Source organism: Neoarius graeffei, chromosome 5 (genome assembly GCF_027579695.1).
Source record: "Neoarius graeffei isolate fNeoGra1 chromosome 5, fNeoGra1.pri, whole genome shotgun sequence".
Classification (NCBI taxonomy): Eukaryota; Metazoa; Chordata; class Actinopteri; order Siluriformes; family Ariidae; genus Neoarius; species Neoarius graeffei.
This window is the reverse complement of record NC_083573.1, coordinates 14,421,284-14,439,196: the sequence shown is the minus strand read 5'-3', so window position 1 is coordinate 14,439,196 and position 17,913 is coordinate 14,421,284. Positions and strand designations below refer to the sequence as shown.

At 43.4% G+C, this 17,913-nt stretch overlaps 1 protein-coding gene across 1 annotated transcript in view; it reads left to right on the top strand.

Moving 5' to 3' along the window:
- The first annotated feature begins 12,374 nt into the window (after window positions 1–12,374).
- The window catches only part of cadm4 (cell adhesion molecule 4), a 430,262-nt gene continuing 424,723 nt past the window's right edge, over window positions 12,375–17,913 (top strand). Inside the window, exon 1 of the mRNA XM_060921239.1 lies at window positions 12,375–12,611. Coding sequence (XP_060777222.1) covers window positions 12,536–12,611 — 76 coding nt within the window. The 5' untranslated portion in view covers window positions 12,375–12,535. The remainder of the gene's footprint in view (window positions 12,612–17,913) is intronic.

Sequence of the window (17,913 nt, the reverse complement as noted above, 5' to 3'; positions counted from 1 at the left end):
AAAAATCCATCAACTCTCCCAAAAGCATGTGGGAAAATGTGTTATGGTCTGATGAAACCAAGGTTGAACTTTTTGGCCACAATTCCAAAAGGTATGTTTGGTGAAAAAACAACACTGCGCATCACCAAAAGAACCCCTTACCCACAGTGAAGCATGGTGGTGGCAGCATCATGTTTTGGGGTTGTTTTTCTTCAGCTAGCCCAAAAACCTTCAGGTGTCTGCTAGAAAGATGAAGATGAAGAGGAATTTCATCTTTCAGAATGCCAATGACCCCAAAAAAGTTTGGGAACAGCCCAGCCAAAGCCCAGACCTAAATCCAATTAAAAATCTGTGGGGTGACCTGAAGAGGGCTGTGCACAAGACATGCCCTTGCAATCTGACAGATTTGGAGTGCTTTTGCAAGGAAGAGTGGGCAAATATTGCCAAGTCTAGATGTGGCAGGCTGATAGACTCCGACCCAAAAAGACTGAATGCTGTAATTAAATCAAAAGGGGCTTCAACAAAGTATTAGTTTAAGGGTGTGTACACTTATGTAACTAGCTTATTGTATTTTTTTTCAAATGTTTCCCCCCCAATAGATTTGTTTGTTTTTCAATTGAATCGTACAGGTTATAGGTCACATTAAAGGTGGGAAAAGTTTTGAAATTATTTATTGTGGTCTCATTTTTTTACATCATAAAAACCGATCATTTTAAGGGGGTGTGTACACTTTTTATATCCACTGTATATGGAATTATGATATGGATACGAATGCTTTACTGGGAAATACACCACTCGTATCTTTCATACATCTGGGACATGGAGAACCAAAACTGTGACATAAATCTCTATATGTCATTTGTGAGGAAATCGAAGAATTGCTTTGATAAATTTTTGTTTGTGAATGTGTCTATATAAGTCAAGTCAAGTTTATTTGTATCGCGCTTTTAACAATAAACATTGTTGCAAAGCAGCTTTACAGAATTTGAACGACTTAAAACATGAGCTAATTTTATCCCTAATCTATCCCCAATGAGCAAGCCTGCGGCGACGGTGGCAGGGAAAAACTCCCTCAGATGACATGAGGAAGAAACCTCGAGAGGAACCAGACTCAAAAGGGAACCCATCCTCATTTGGGCAACAACAGACAACATGACTATAACATTAACAGTTTTAACATGAAGACAGTTTCGTTGATGTTATAAACTCTTCATTGATGGAAAATTGAGTGCAAAACTGTTCATGACAACTGCAGTCCTAAAGTTAGCAAGTCAACTGTAGTCCTCAGCCATAAAAGCATTACTGTAAGAGTCCAGAGCGTCCTCCAGGTGTAACTTTCAACTGTCCTCATGGGGCCGTCCTCCACAGGAGCGATGCGATAAGACTCCAACCAGACACAGGGCACCAGGATGGATCAAGCAGGTCCGAGGGGCAGAAGAGGTCAGCATCTCGATCCCAGGACCAACATGTAACTCAGAGGGACAGATGGGGGGGGGGGGGGAGAAAACACAGGTTGTTAGGTATGCCCTAAAAATGACACAAGCATTAAGTCTGTGTGGTAGGCTCGCAGAGATGAGAGTCTTGACATCAGGCATAATACACAACAATGGCATGTTAATATGGTTAAAAAATATCATGACCTGCTCTGGCTGGATGCTTGATTGGGTGATGGGAGCACACTCCTCAGCAATGATGGGATGCAGATGGGACCCTTAGGGCTGGCCAAGACAATTCAGTTACATTTCACCGGGTCTGGGACATGTGACAGAATGTCTGACGGCCGATTCCCTGCAGGCTACGATAGCCAGTCGAGGTCTCCACCCTCTCCACCAAAAGAGTTCCTGTTGACTCCATGTAACTCAGAGGGACAGATTTGGGGGGAGGGGGAGAGAGAGAGAGAGAGAGAGAGGGAAAGAAAACACAGGTTGTTAGATATGCCCAATGTCACCTGAATAAGTAGGAACAGGATACATATTGCACTGAGTACAAGCATGGACTCCGGCAACTAACTATGACAGCATAACTAAAAGGGGAGAGCCAGAAGGTAACACAGGCATGAGGGAGCCCCGGGACATAAAGCAGCAGCCAGTACACTGTCAACAAACTCAAGTGAGCAAGTGAGTGGGGACTGACAGCATCCATACATCCCAGTTTACCAAAACACTCTATATCTGAGGACCCTCCAGATCTACTCCTTTACCTCATAAACACCATTAACAAAAGGCTTAACTAAACAGATATGTTTTCAGCCTAGACTTAAACACTGAGACTGTGTCTGATTCCAGAACATTACTTGGAAGGCTGTTCCATAACTGTGGGGCTTTGGAAGAAAAGACTCTGCCCCCTGATGTAGCCTTCACTATATGAGGTACCAGCAGATAGCCTGCACCTTTTGATCTAAGTAGGCGTGGCGGGTCATAGAGGACCAGAAGTTCACTCAGGTACTGTGGTGCGAGACCATTCAGTGCTTTAAAGGTCAATAGTAGTATTTTATAATCAATATGAAATTTGATTGGGAGCCAGTGCAGTGTGGATAAGACAGGCGTGATGTGGTCATATTTTCTAGTTCTAGTAAGGACTCTTGCTGCGGCATTTTGAACTAACTGGAGCTTGTTTATGCACTTATTGGAACATCCAGATAGTAAGGCATTACAATAATCCAACCTGGAGGTAACGAAAGCATGGACTAGTTTTTCCATGTCATGTAGTAACATTAAATTTCTTATCTTTGCAATATTTCTGAGATGAAAGAAAGCTATCCGGGTAATGTTATCAATGTGAGTTTCGAATGAAAGACTGGGGTCAATAATCACCCCGAGGTCTTTTACTGCTGCACGCGAAGAAGCAGAAAGGCCATCCAGAGTTACTGTGTAATCAGAAAACTTACTTCTAGCTGTATGTGGTCCTAGTACAAATACTTCAGTCTTGTCAGAGTTAAGCAGAAGGAAATTAATAAGCATCCAGTGTCTAATGTCCTTAACACATTCCTCGATTCTATTAAGCTGGTGTCTCTCATTAGGTTTTGCAGAAACATACAACTGTGTGTCATCAGCATAACAGTGGAAACTAATACAATGTTTATGAATAATATCACCCAGAGGTAACATATATAGAGAAAAAAGCAGTGGACCCAAGACAGAACCTTGTGGAACACCAAACTTTACCTCAGTATGTCTAGAAATATCACCATTTATATCAACATACTGATAACGATCAGTTAAATAAGAGCTGAGCCAGGAGAGGGCCGTTCCCTTAACTCCCACAACATTTTCTAGTCTATCCAGAAGAATGGAATGATCAATGGTATCAAATGCTGCACTAAGGTCAAGCAACACAAGCAGCAAGACACAGCCCTGATCAGATGCCAACAGTAGGTCGTTTACTACTTTAACCAAAGCTGTTTCTGTGCTATGATGAGGTCTAAATCCTGACTGATACATTTCATGGATGTTATTCCTATGTAAATAGGAGCATAACTTCTGTGCCACAGCTTTTTCAAGGATCTTGGAGATAAAGGAGAGGTTTGATATTGGCCGATAATTGGACAGCTGACAGGGATCAAGGTCAGGTTTTTTAATCAGGGGTTTGATAACTGCTAGTTTAAAAGATTTGGGTACATAGCCAATCGTAAGAGAAGAATTTATTATTTTTAGAAGCGGTTCAATTACTTCAGGTAGTATCTGTTTGAATAGATGAGTAGGTAAGGGATCTAGTACACAAGTTGAGGATTTTGATGCCGAGATTAATGAAAGTAATTCAGTTTCTTTAAGGGGAGTAAAACATTCTAATTGATGATCTGATAGTTATATTGTTAACTACAGGGTCACTTACATTGTCTGACCTTAAATTAGTAGTTTGAATTTTTTGTCGGATATTCTCAAATTTGTCATTAAAAAAATTCATGAAATCGTTGCTATTATATACTGCAGGTGTGCATGTGTCTATAGTGGACTTATTCCTGGTAAATTTTGCTACAGTATTAAATAGGAATCTAGGATTATTTTTGTTATCTTCTATTAGGGAGGAGAGATATGTTGATCTAGCAGCACTAAGAGCTTTTCTATACTTCAGGAAGCTCTCCTTCCACGCTAATTTGAACATTACGAATTTTGTTTGACGCCATTTACGTTCCAATTTTCAAGTGGTCTGTTTTAAAGTGCGAGTGTCATCATTAGACCAGGGTGCTAATTTTTTGTCTCTGACCATTTTCCTTTTTAGAGGAGCTACATGATCTAAGGTATGGCGGAATGTTGACTCTAAGCATTCAGTTGCCTGATCAAGTTCTGCAGGGGCTGACAGTGACCCAATCAAAGTTGATAACTCTGGGAGATCATTTATAAAGCTCTGTGCAGTAGTTGACGTGAATGTACGTTTAATACAGTAGCGTGGTGAGGTGCATATATTATTACTCAGACATAGTTTGAATGAGATGAGATAATGATCTCAGATAACTTCAGACTGTGGAAGTGTGACTATATTGTCTATGTTTATCCTGAATGTTAGCATTAGATCGAGGGTGTGACCACCATTATGGGTCGGTCCTATGACATTCTGATTAATCCCTACTGAATCTAAAATGGACACAAACGCTGTTTTTAAAGGGTCTTCTGGGTTATCGAAGTGAATATTAAAATCTCCGACAACTAAAGCTTTGTCTAAGGAAATAACCAGGTCTCACATAAAATCTGCAAATTCAGAAAGAAACTCAGAATATGGCCCCGGGGGCCTGTAAATAATAAGCAATGGAATTAACTGGGTAGACTTATTTTTCGAGGCTACATACATTATATGAGTATGAAGAACTTCAAATGTATTAAATTTATAACCAGGTTTTTGTGTTACACCTAGATAATCATTATAAATAACCACAACTCCTCCTCCTCTGCCAGTTTGACGAGGCTGGTGTATATAACTATCCAGGAGGACTCGCTTCATTTAATGCTATATATTCATTTGGCTTAATCCATGTTTCAGTTAAACAAAGTACATTAAACTCCTGATCAGTAATGAGTTCATTAACCATTAGCGCTTTAGATGTAAGAGATCTAATATTTAATAGCCCCACCTTGAGAGCCCCAGCCCCCATCATGCACACTTTCTACAGAGGCACCATCGACAACATCCTGACCAGCTGCATCACCGTGTGGTACGGCGCCTGCACCGTGTCCTGCTGCAAGTCTCTGCAGCGCATCGTGAGAGCAGCTGAGAGGATCATTGGTGTCTCTCTCCCTTCTCTAATGGATATTTATAACTCCCGCCTCACCCGCAAAGCCATCAGGATTGCAGGTGACCCCACCCACCCATCTCACAGCCTCTTCAGCCTGCTGCAGTCGGGGAGGAGACTGCGGAGTCTCCGGGCCAAAACCAGCAGGCTCAAGAACAGTTTCTTTCACCAGGCGGTCAGGAGGCTCAACTCCCTCCCTGTTCTGCCCCTCCTCCCCCCACTGCCCCCTGCCACAGATTCTGCTCGCACACCCCCCTTCAGCATCTGACATGTCATCCTCACAGTTTCCCCTCCCAACACACACACACACACACACACACACACACACACACACACACACACACACACACCTCATCGTTCATTAACACACTGAACTCAGGGACCGCACATCTCACTTTACCTCGCTCATTTGCACTATTCCGCACTACCTCATCTTAACAGCTGCTAGTTTGTTTATTCTGCTTATTTCATGTTTACCTGCTATACCTCAAGTGCCCTTGACTGTTTGGTTATTTTAACCAATTTATGTGTGTGTGTGTGTGTGTGTGTGTGTGTGTGTGTGTGTGTGTGTGTGTGTTTAGTCTACGTCTAGTTCATATCTAGAGTGTTTATACTGTTTATATTGTTTGTTTGAGTGTTTAGTCTGTGTGTAGTTCTTATCTAGTGTTTACACTGTTTATGTTGTCTGAGTGTTTAGTCTATGTCTTGTTCTTATCTATTGTTTATACTGTTTATTTATACTGTTTATATTGTTTGAGTGTTTAGTCTATGTCTAGTTCCTATCTAGAGTGTTTATACTGTTTATATTGTTTGTTTTTTTCAATTATTCTATTTTTATTTATTGCATTACCTGTTTGCACCGTGGGTCAGAGAGGACTGATATTTCATCTGTGCTGTATGTCGAGCATGTATAGCATATTTGACAATAAAGTTGACTTGACTTGACTTTAGATCAAAGGTGCTAGCAGCAGCTGTACAGTCAGTATGAACTAATTTTATATTGATTAGGTTACTGGAGCAAACCCTCTGAAAATTTCTACCTTTTTGTTTAGCCCGGGGAACAGACACAGTCTCAATGTAGTGGACCCTGAGTGACGACTCTGCGCAGCTAGCAGACAGTCGGTTTAGCCTGTTCGTCTGCTCCCTGGCCTTGGCTCTGGATTGTCAGGAATTAACTAGGCCTGTCCTGAGACTATGACCTATGCTGCAGGAAATGAGAGCAGCACCTTCCTGAGTGGGATGGATACCGTCCCGCCCTAACAGGCCAGCAGTGCCCTAAAAATTAGCCCAATTATCTATAAAGCCCACACTGTTTTCAGAGCACCACCTGGACAGCCAGCAGTTCAACGACCATAACCTGCTGTAAGCTACATCACCACGCCGCATTGGGATGGGGCCAAAGCATACTACAGCATCGGAAATCGCCTTTGCTAATTTAAACACCTCTACAAAGTTACTCTTACTAACCTCAGACTGACGAAGGTGTATATCATTAGCTCCTGCATGGATAACTATCTTTGAGAACCTGTGCTTGCCTAGGAACCTAAGATTACCTGCTATGTCTGGCACCCTGGCTCCCGGTATACACCTGACTAAAGCTGCTGGTGCCCCTAAAGGCTGAGCTAATTTCACGTGCCGTATGATAGAGTCCCCTATAACCAGAGCTCTTTCAGGTTTCTCAGTGGGTGCGTCACTAAGGAGAGCAAACCTGTTCGACACGTGACGCGGAGAGGAGTGGTGCTCCCGTGGGCGAGCCTCCGCGGTAGCTTTGGCTCTATGCTTATGCCGCCGAGTCGTCACCCATTCGCCCCGCTGTAAGGGCTCTAATGCCGGAGTTGGGGGATTACTAACTCCACCTAGGGCATCCAGATTTTCCCCTACAGAAACTACACTGTTCTCACGCTCACTAACCTTCTCTAAAGCCTGGACACGCGCTTCGAGCACTGTAATCTTCTCCATCAGAGAGCTAACTAATCTGCACTTATCACAAGTAAAGCTAATAAAGCTATCGCTAGCGACGGAGGAAGAATGACTAAACATCCTGCACTCAGCACACTGAACAGGCTGAAGGTGTGCCATGATGAAAAGATTCACGTACCTCAATCGAAGATCTGTTGATATTAAAGCAGATCCGATGTAGAAGGCCTCCGCTTGTGGTCTTTACACAGGAGGAGAGAAAATGTGTCCTATTCCCTTCTAGCAACAAAAAGAAAATCACGTGTTGGCTTGAAGATATGAAGTTTATCTTCTCGTGTTGAAAAACTCACGTTTTTCAGATGAAATACATCACGCATCAGAGTGACATATTTAAATAATATTGTCTGGCTTTGAGTGGTCTATCAGATATATTCCATTCAGCTAGCATGGTATTGAATGAGTCGAAGACTAAAGCCAGCCAATATTATTATTATTATACATCCACATTCGATGGAACAATTATAGATTTTACAAAAAATTAAGAACACGTGGGTTACTTACCAAAATCAAATGTGCTTGCTAGCACAGAAGTTTTACGTGTACTATGTATCTTATGGCATTTTCAATTCACTGCGACAGTGTACTGTGGACACCGCCTGCGAACAAAGAAATTATTGGGCATATGCGCAGCAGAAAACTCTCTCATTGAGTATTTGCATCAGCTCTGACGTGTGACGTCATGTTGTCTTGGCAACCATGCAATGTCGTAAACCATATTCAACGCTCATTCTCCATTGGGCAGAGTGATGTAATACACGTAGGATAAACGATATGCTAACAATATTGCATGCTATCAAACAAAATTAATGAAGCCTGCTAGAAGGAAATAGAACACGTTTTTATTCCATCAAAAAAGTGTCCTGTATGGATAATAATTCCAGATATTTCACTCCACTGACATCACTCCCAGTGTTTTCCTGCTGAGTAGATGCATGATGTCAAAATGGCAAACCGGTTCAAAATTAAAATTCTTTTGATTAAAGCTAGACGGCCTTTCAATTTCATAAAATTGGTGAAATTTAGTTCCCTCTGAAATTTGGTCATTGTGATATACATTTATTTCTGTAATACCTCACAAAATATCAGGCCATTCTGTGGCTGGGAAGTTATTTAATTTGAGGGGATTAAAGCAAATAATGTGCATGAAATCGCTCGCTTCGCGCAGTCAAGCAGACAGAGGAAGTCCGTGTGTGTCTGCATACGCTGGTTTACCTTTGACCGTGCACTAACAGTTACATCATTCTGTCACTAAACAAACAGCTGATCATACCGAGGTGCTCGCTGACTGCCGGTATTTATTAGTTTGGTCCTGCGTTTCCTTTCCTTTACCTCTAACATAATGTCTTTTCTTCTCGCTTTCTGTTACTGTAGCCGGCCTTTCACGTTTCATTCACACACTCACGTCACTCTCCTGTTTCAAATTTGTATCCTGCAATGCCTTACGTAAACAGGGAAAGCCCACCATGTGATGCACGACGTAGTATTTTGTATTGGGTCATGGTGAAGCAGGAAAAAAGTAGCAGATAATTTAGGGCCATATGGCCCTAAATTCATTCATTGTTCTATTAAAAACAAAAAAACTAATAAAATTGGAAGTCTGTGATTTGAATTTAGTAGCTTTTGCTCCACTAAACAAAAATAATTGAGTGTCAGGGAAAATTCTTTTTATGACCTAAACTTGAGAAACTTGAAAAGCAGTCTACTTTTAACTTGCGTATTTTTTGTGGATGTGTCCATATAATATAAAGAACATTACACGGTGGCGTGAAGACATGAAGTTTATCTTTTTGTACTGAAAAATTCATCACTCATTCACTTTGCTCACTCATGAATATGTTCACCACTGGAAGATTACATTACGTTACAGGCATTTAGCAGACACTCTTACCCAAAGCAACATACAACATACCAAAAGCATCCTGGGGAGCAGTTGGTGGTTTGGTGCCTTGCGCAAGGACACTTCAGCCATTCCTGCTGGTCCAAGAAAACAAGCGGTTTCTTTAACCATTAGGCCATGGTTTCATATCTTCACGCAATCATGTAATCCCCATTCTCTCATTATCTCTAGCCGCTTTATCCTGTTCTACAGGGTCGCAGGCAAGCTGGAGCCTATCCCAGCTGACTACGGGCGAAAGGCGGGGTACACCCTGGACAAGTCGCCAGGTCATCACAGGGCTGACACATAGACATAGACAACCATTCACACTCACATTCACACCTACGGTCAATTTAGAGTCACCAGTTAACCTAACCTGCATGTCTTTGGACTGTGGGGGAAACCGGAGCACCCGGAGGAAACCCACGCAGACACCATGCAAACTCCGCACAGAAAGGCCCTCACCGGCCATGGGGCTCGAACCTGGACCTTCTTGCTGTGAGGCGACAGCGCTAACCACTACACCACCGTGCTGCCGCAATCATGTAATATCCTCTATTAATGTGGTAAACAAAATGCTTGATATTTTAGGTTCTTCAAAGTATCCAGCATTTACCTCCATGACGCTTTACAAACTATTAGCATTATCTTAACCAGCTTTATGAGGTAGTCACCTGGAATGCTTTTCAATTAGCATACATGCCTTGTCGAAAGCTAATTAGTGCAATTTTTTGCCTTCTTAATGTGTTTTAGATTAAATAGTAAATAATAACAATATAGTAAATAGCCCTATTCAATACCACAACTGTAGTAATCCATATCATGTCAAGAACAACTCAACTAAGTAAAGAGAAACAACATCCATCATTACTTTAAGACATGAAGTGTTTTTTTATGAATTAAAAAAAAATTTGACTGGTACTTTAGGTTACACCAGAGTCTGGAGTCATGATCTTCTGTCCCACTGCACTGGGTATTCAGGATTCCAAGCTGCGGAAAAATTGAACCTTAGCAAGCGCAATCATCTTGAATATAGTCAAATTTATCAAGTGTTTCCTATTAAAACATTACAAAAAAACAAAACAAAAAACGAGATAATCTCTTGGCTTGCTTCTTTCTAAAAAAAAAAAATCTGCCAACCTTCAAGCTAACCTGAAATTAGTCAAATGTCTTGAAATTGCTTTCGTAATCTTATATCTGATTTATTGTAAGCCTATAATAGGAACCACCAGATAAAGTTCAGGGCAGCACGGTGGTGTAGTGGTTAGCGCTGTCGCCTCAAAGCAAGAAGGTCCGGGTTCGAGCCCCGTGGCTGGTGAGGGCCTTTCTGTGCGGAGTTTGCATGTTCTCCCCGTGTCTGCGTGGGTTTCCTCCGGGTGCTCTGGTTTCCCCCACAGTCCAAAGACATGCAGATTAGGTTAACTGGTGACTCTAAATTGACCGTAGGTGTGAATGTGAGTGTGAATGGTTGTCTGTGTCTATGTGTCAGCCCTGTGATGACCTGGCGACTTGTCCAGGATGTACCCTGCCTTTCACCCGTAGTCAGCTGGGATAGGCTCCAGCTTGCCTGCGACCCTGTAGACGGATAAAGCGGCTAGAGATAATGAGATGAGATGAGAAAAAAAAAATTGACTGGTACTTTAGGTGACACCAGAGTCTGGAGTCATGATCTTCTGTCCCACTGCACTGGGTATTCAGGATTCCAAGCTGCGGAAAAATTGAACCTTAGCAAGCGCAATCATCTTGAATATAGTCAAATTTATCAAGTGTTTCCTATTAAAACATTACAAAAAAACAAAACAAAAAATGAGATAATCTCTTGGCTTGCTTCTCATTCTCATTCTAATTATCTCTAGCCGCTTTATCCTTCTACAGGGTCGCAGGCAAGCTGGAGCCTATCCCAGCTGACTACGGGCGAAAGGCGGGGTACACCCTGGACAAGTCGCCAGGTCATCACAGGGCTGACACATAGACACAGACAACCATTCACACTCCCATTCACACCTACGGTCAATTTAGAGTCACCAGTTAACCTAACCTGCATGTCTTTGGACTGTGGGGGAAACCGGAGCACCCGGAGGAAACCCACGCGGACACGGGGAGAACATGCAAACTCCGCACAGAAAGGCCCTCGCCGGCCACGGGGCTTGAACCCGGACCTTCTTGCTGTGAGGCGACAGCGCTAACCACTACACCACCGTGCCGCCCTGGCTTGCTTCTTTCTAAAAAAAAAAAATCTGCTAACCTTCAAGCTAACCTGAAATTAGTCAAATGTCTTGAAATTGCTTTCGTAATCTTATATCTGATTTATTGTAAGCCTATAATAGGAACCACCAGATAAAGTTCAGGGCAGCACGGTGGTGTAGTGGTTAGCGCTGTCGCCTCACAGCAAGAAGGTCCGAGTTCGAGCCCCATGGCCGGCGAGGGCCTTTCTGTGCGGAGTTTGCATGTTCTCCCCATGTCTGCGTGGGTTTCCTCCGGGTGCTCCGGTTTCCCCCACAGTCCAAAGACATGCAGGTTAGGTTAACTGGTGACTCTAAATTGACCGTAGGTGTGAATGTGAGTGTGAATGGTTGTCTGTGTCTATGTGTCAGCCCTGTGATGACCTGGCGACTTGTCCAGGGTGTACCCCGCCTTTCGCCCGTAGTCAGCTGGGATAGGCTCCAGCTTGCCTGCGACCCTGTAGAACAGGATAAAGTTGACTTGCTAAGAAGATATCATTGTCGGCAGTGCACCCCTCTTCCTCCTCCTTCTGCTGCTTTCGGGTTGCAGTTCTCTGGATTGGCCTGTTGGTGTCGCCAAACGCAAGCTTTGTACCTATCCCATCCAAGCAGCGCCTTTATGACGAGCTCTCTGTACATCCTGCACCAACTCCCAAAATGAAGTCAAGCTAATGAATTTGGATTAAAAAAAACACACACACACACAGACACACGAAAAATGATAAATCTTATATTTTATAAATCCAAGCAACCTTCAAGACAATGCACATTTGATTAGAAAAGCCTCAGGAGGCTGTAAAGTGTTGGGATTGTAAAGCACATCCTGTGCTCTGTAATGTGCCTAATGCCTGTAGTTAATCAGCTTTATGGCGCATTGATTTCAATTATTTTAAAAAGGAGGCTTAATGTGTGTGTGTGTGTGTGTGTGAGTGAGTGAGTGTGTTTCTTTTTCCCCCTCCTCAAGTTCAAATTGTCAAACAAAACCCCGCCTGTGGTTCGCTTTAAATTGCCACGTTAACCCCGCCCACTACGAGGCTATTGGTCGAGATGGGAATTGACCACGCCCCCTTCAGCTGTCAGTTGGCAGCAGGGTGAAATCTACAGTGGAAACCCATCCAGCAGTCGCTCAGCTCTCAGTGCATCACTATCCAGAGTGGCGTTAGTAATGTAACAAGCACTCGATTCCAGCTCACGTTGGAGTTCAGAAAGAAACTTCACCCATCTCGAAGAGGACTTAAGTAAGGAAATAGAGCTGAAATGGCATTTTCATCCGTTTGGAAGTACTGCAGTGTATTCTTCACACTATTACTCCTCGTGTCCTTCTTGCACACAGGTAAGAGTTCAGAGCACCTCCTTCCTTCCTTCCTTCCTTCTCTGTCCCTTTCATCCAACAGGCTGTGCATGCAACAACCTGGATCACTGTTTGTTTGTTTGTTTGTTTGTTTGTTTGTTTATGCACAAGCTTCCATTTCAGACTCCTCTCGTGCATTCTTTCTTCATTCTCGTGCATTATAGTGAGCCAGCAGTGCGCATGCGTACCGGTAAATCAGCGTGCACTCAGGCTCCCACTTCCTACTGTAGGCTTTCTCACAACATTCATTTCCTCCACATGACATAATTTATAGAAGGAGACGTCTCTCAAGACGCACAGAAATGCTTTCTGATTTCAGCCAAGATCACTACTGACTTCCTCCAGGCTGTGCAGAGCACTATAGTGCTTCTTTTACTTTCATTTTGTGCTTCATTCAGCTTGAATTGACTGACATTCCTGACACTTAGAATGCATTCGAATATGATAGTAAATATTCATAGACTATAATATAAACATTTATTTATTTATTTGCATAAGTTGGTCTTTCCAAACAAGGACTTTGAGATACAAAGCTGGGTATTTAGTGAGTCGGTGTAGTATGACGTCATAACAAGGCTGTGTTCCAAAGCGCGTGTCTGTGTAAATAGGTGGACTAAATAGGAAGTAATGCACCTGTAGTACTATTGTACTGTGTTGATGGTATGATGGTGTGTGATTTGGGATGAAGCCGTAACCCTATCTTCTCTTCATTCATTCTCTAGAGAGGTGGACACTGGGCATGACTGACTCATTGCGACCTTTCGGAGGTGTCCAGTGGGGCGGTATTGGTAGAACTGGCCCATTTGGGGACACTGTTGGTGTTGGTTCAGTAGACGATGTGTCAGCTGTGGAGAAGACATCCCTTTCCTCTCTTCATTCTCTCTCTCATTGTTCTGCTTCCTACTGTAGCCTGCTTGGATGACACTCACTGCTTCCTGTCATCAATCAATTCCAGCTTTCCTTATTTCCCTTGATAGTTGTTTTTTTTTCCCTCATGAACTTGCTTTAAAAAAAAATCACTTGTATATCCAACCTCCATACAGCTACTTCTGTTCATGTCGAGCTTTACAAGCCCATAAACCAAGATCAGAATGACCATACTAAATACTTTTTGTCATGAATTTTCTCAGGAGTTCTTTGCTTTTTCTGTACCAACCGGTTGTGCAGAGCTCCCTGCACTTTGTGTGATCCTTGATGAGAGATGAGCATTGCGGAGTTCATCATGTCACCTCTGGCAGGATGGATGGCGTTGCCTACACGTGCCCTCCTCTTCCTCTTCCTCCGTTTTTCCTGGTGTGTGTGTGCAATCCCCAATAGGGCGGCATGTTTCACGCTTGCCATCCCATGATAAGTGCATCTCAAGGGAGTTCTGTAGTAAAAGCTGGGCTCACTTGTGCACCTGTCTAGCCACAGTCCGATGTAGTGATGGTTAACACACCTACACCACCTGTCAGTGAGTTGTATGAGTGGAGTAATCACTATGCTGGACTGCAGCCATATCACACGTCCCTGTTTTTTTTTTTTTTTTACAGTGACAGCTAAGGATTTGACTTCCATATGTGTGGATTGCTGTTGTTAGAAAGATTTAGCTACAAAGCTGTTTGAGCTCGAATGTTCTCACTTAATTTAGATAACGGGCACAATCTGAATTCGAATCTCTTCCTAGCACTTGCTTTTCTGTTTCGTTTCAGACGGCTTTTCGATTAGTAATGAGCTCTAATCATTTTCATAGCTCATTTCCTCCATTGTTTTGGATCCCCGAATTTTTTTTTCTGCTCTCATTCATGCTGGCTTGATGCGTGGGGTTGAAATATAATTTGCTACGCTGTAATAAATTGCGCTCACCAGATCATGTGGCATCCCACAGTTTAGCATGTGGTTCAGCTCCCAGTGTGTGTTTGTTATGCATGATCGGATGTGTGAAGCTTGTGCGAGAGAGAGAGAGTGTGTGTGGGGGTTATTCACAGGGCTCTTCATTGGACAGCTGAGGCTGGGAGGCGGTTCGGCGATCATACTCATTAATCTCTTTGGTGACATGAAGCAGTGGGGGAGGCAGAAGACGGTGCAGACAGAGGGAGAGGGAGAGAGAGAGAGAGATCCGATCGCATCATGTCATCTGGCAAATCAAATGAGACTTTTGATAGCAGATTTACATGGTGTCCTTTCTGCCCCTGGAGTACTGGATGGGAAAAACTAATTCCATACAGAGGTGATGATGATGGGGAGAGAGAGAGACACACACACACACACACAAGAGGAGAAGGGAGAGAAAAAAGGTGCTACCAGCCTACCTAGAGTTGTGGCTAAGAAGAACAAGAGAGAATGCAGATGGAGAGTGAAATAAGATGGGCCTAAGCCCTGAGAGAGAGGGGGCGCATGACAAAAAGAAAGATGGGTTTATTTAGACCAGTGGTTGTCAGACCCGTCCTTGTGCCCCCCCTAAAAAAAAAGTGTTTGCTCTCAAATAGACCAAGAGTAGAGACAAGAGAAATGGATGAGAGAGAGAGAGAGAGACCTGATCACATCATGTCATCTGGCAAATCAGATGAGACTTTTGATAGCAGATTTACATAGCGTCCTTTCTGCCCCTGGAGTACTGGATGGGAAAAACTCATTCCATAGAGAGGTGATGATGGGGTGAGAGAGAGAGAGAGAGAGAAGGTGCTACCAGCTTACCTAGAGTTGCAGCTAAGAAGAACAAGGGAGAATGCAAGATGCAGATGGAGAGTGATAAGGCTACGTTCACACTGCAGGCTGAAGTGACTCAAATCCGATCTTTTCGCCCATATGTGACCTGTATCCGATCTTTTATTGACAATATGAACGACACAGATCTGATTTTTTCAAATCCGACCCAGGCCGTTTGGATATGTGGTCCTAATTCCGATTCCTATCCTCTCTTTTCATATGCGACTTCAGTCTGAACCACCAGGTCGCATTCATCCGACTTACACGTCATCAACAAGCCACAAACGTCACTATTCTGTGCTGAAGTAGGCGGCGGGTCTCTCAAAAAAAGTTACAACAACATGGCGCATAATCACGGGCGCAGATAGAGGGTGGGACTCGTCCCACCCAGATTTAAATTCACCTCGTTCGGTCCCCCCCACTTATAGGGAGGAAAAAACGTCTATGCTGTCTTTCTTTACATAAGGCAAACCTCATGGAAAAATCAAAAGACTAATTACCATTTGGTTTATTGAGGTGCACAGCAGTGTATACATAGTTGCAACAATTCACATAAAACAAAACAAAGACTGATATTCGGTTGGTTGAGCTGCGCAGACTGCACAGGTTGCGAGCTCGAGCTTGGTTGCTATGGTAACCCACAACAAGTTTGACAGGCATATCGGGGTTGGGGTTGGTTTGCTGGCAGCTTTGTCCCCCCCAGTTTTTTGTCCCCCCAGTTCAAAAAACGTATCTTCGCCCCTGCGCATGACATCAATGCGAGGGACGCTTCGGGCTGTGAAGGTTCTGAATCTTCTCAATGGAAGGACGCAGAGGTTAGGGAGCTGATTTCCATTTGGGGGGATACGGCTATTCAAGCTAGATTGGATGGGTCATACCGCAACCGGGCGGTTTTACTTCCGTAAACACTGGTCATGCTCACTGCATGTGACGTCGTCGTATCCTGCAATGCGCATGCGGAACACTTTTAGGTCGCTTTTCATTCATACTGAGGATCACATACAAGTCGCATATATTTGTTAATGTGAACGACCTCACAAAAAAATCGGATTTCACAAAAAAATCGGAATTGAGCATTAAGCCTTGCAGTGTGAACGTAGCGTAAGGCTACGTTCAGACTGCACCCTGAAACGACCCATATCCGATTTTTTTGCCCATATGCGACCTGTATCCGATTTGTTATTGACAATCTGAACGACACAGATCCGATTTTTTTCACATGCGACCCAGGCCGCTTGGTTCTAATTCCGATGCATATCTGTTATTTTCACATGCGACTGCAGTCTGACCGGACAGGTCGCATTCATGCGACCTACACGTCATCAACAAGAGACAAATGTCACTATTCTGCGTTGGCTAATCCCGCCTCTTTGGTGGAAAACAACAACATTTGTACAGTTTTCAGAATTTAAATAGACTTTCATAGAATTGATCAAGCTAATGGTGGATTTGGTAGGGACCTGGATGTTGATCTGTTAGCCTGATTAAATAAAACAGTTTCTATAACTGATTTATAACTTAAACCATCCTGTATTACAAGATTATAAGATTGTTCTGGAAATTTCCAGTAATTTGACACCTTCGGTCTCATTAGTCTGCTGCCCACATTAATCAGATTATTGTGTGAGTTCCGCCGCCGCCACAAAAACCACATCTCCAGGTCTCGCCTCATCTCCATGCTTTACTTGCAAACTTGAAGAGTGCACTTTTTTTTGTTTACGTATTACGTAGATGTGCTTATTACGTGTCAATTTGCGCATGCGGGACACTTTTGGGTCGTTTTCCGTTCATATTGGAGATCGCATACAAGTCTCATATAATTGGTAATGTGAACGGCCTAACAAAAAAATCGGATTTCACAACAAATCAGATATGGGTCGTTTCAGGTTGCAGTCTGAACCTAGTGTAAGATAGGCCTAAGCCCTGCAAGAAAGAGAGAGAGCGAGTGCATGATGGAAAGAAAGATGGGTTTATTTAGACCAGTGGTTGTCAGACCCGTCCTTGGGCCCCCCCCCCCAAGCGTCTGCTCTCAAATAGACCAAGAGTGGAAACAAGAGAAATGGATGAGCAAGACAGAGAGAGAGGTCTGATCACATCGTGTCATCTGGCAAATCAGATGAGACTTTTGATAGCAGATTTACATGGCATCTTTTCTGCTCCTGGAGTACTGGATAGGAAAAACTCATTCCATGGAGAGGGAGAGAGAAGGTGCTACCAGCCTACCTAAGAAGAACAAGGGAGAATGCAGGCTGCAGATGGAGAGTGAAATAAGATGGGCCTAAGCCCTGCGAGAGAGAGAGAGGGGGCGCATGACAGAAAGAAAGATGGGTTTATTTAGACCAGTGGTTGTCAGACCCGTCCTTGGGCCCCCCCCCCCAAAGTGTCTGCTCTCAAATAGACTGAGTAGAGACAAGAGAAATGGACAAGCGAGAGAGAGTCGCAGAAAGAGAAGTGTAATATGGAGTTGTGTGTGTACACGTGTGAACGTGAACGGTTTGAATCACACACCTAACAGCTGATTCCTCGTTTCCAGAGTCTCTGTGGCTGTTTTGCCCTTAAGCTCAGGTTTGCAGAAACACACTGTGTACTCTTGAGA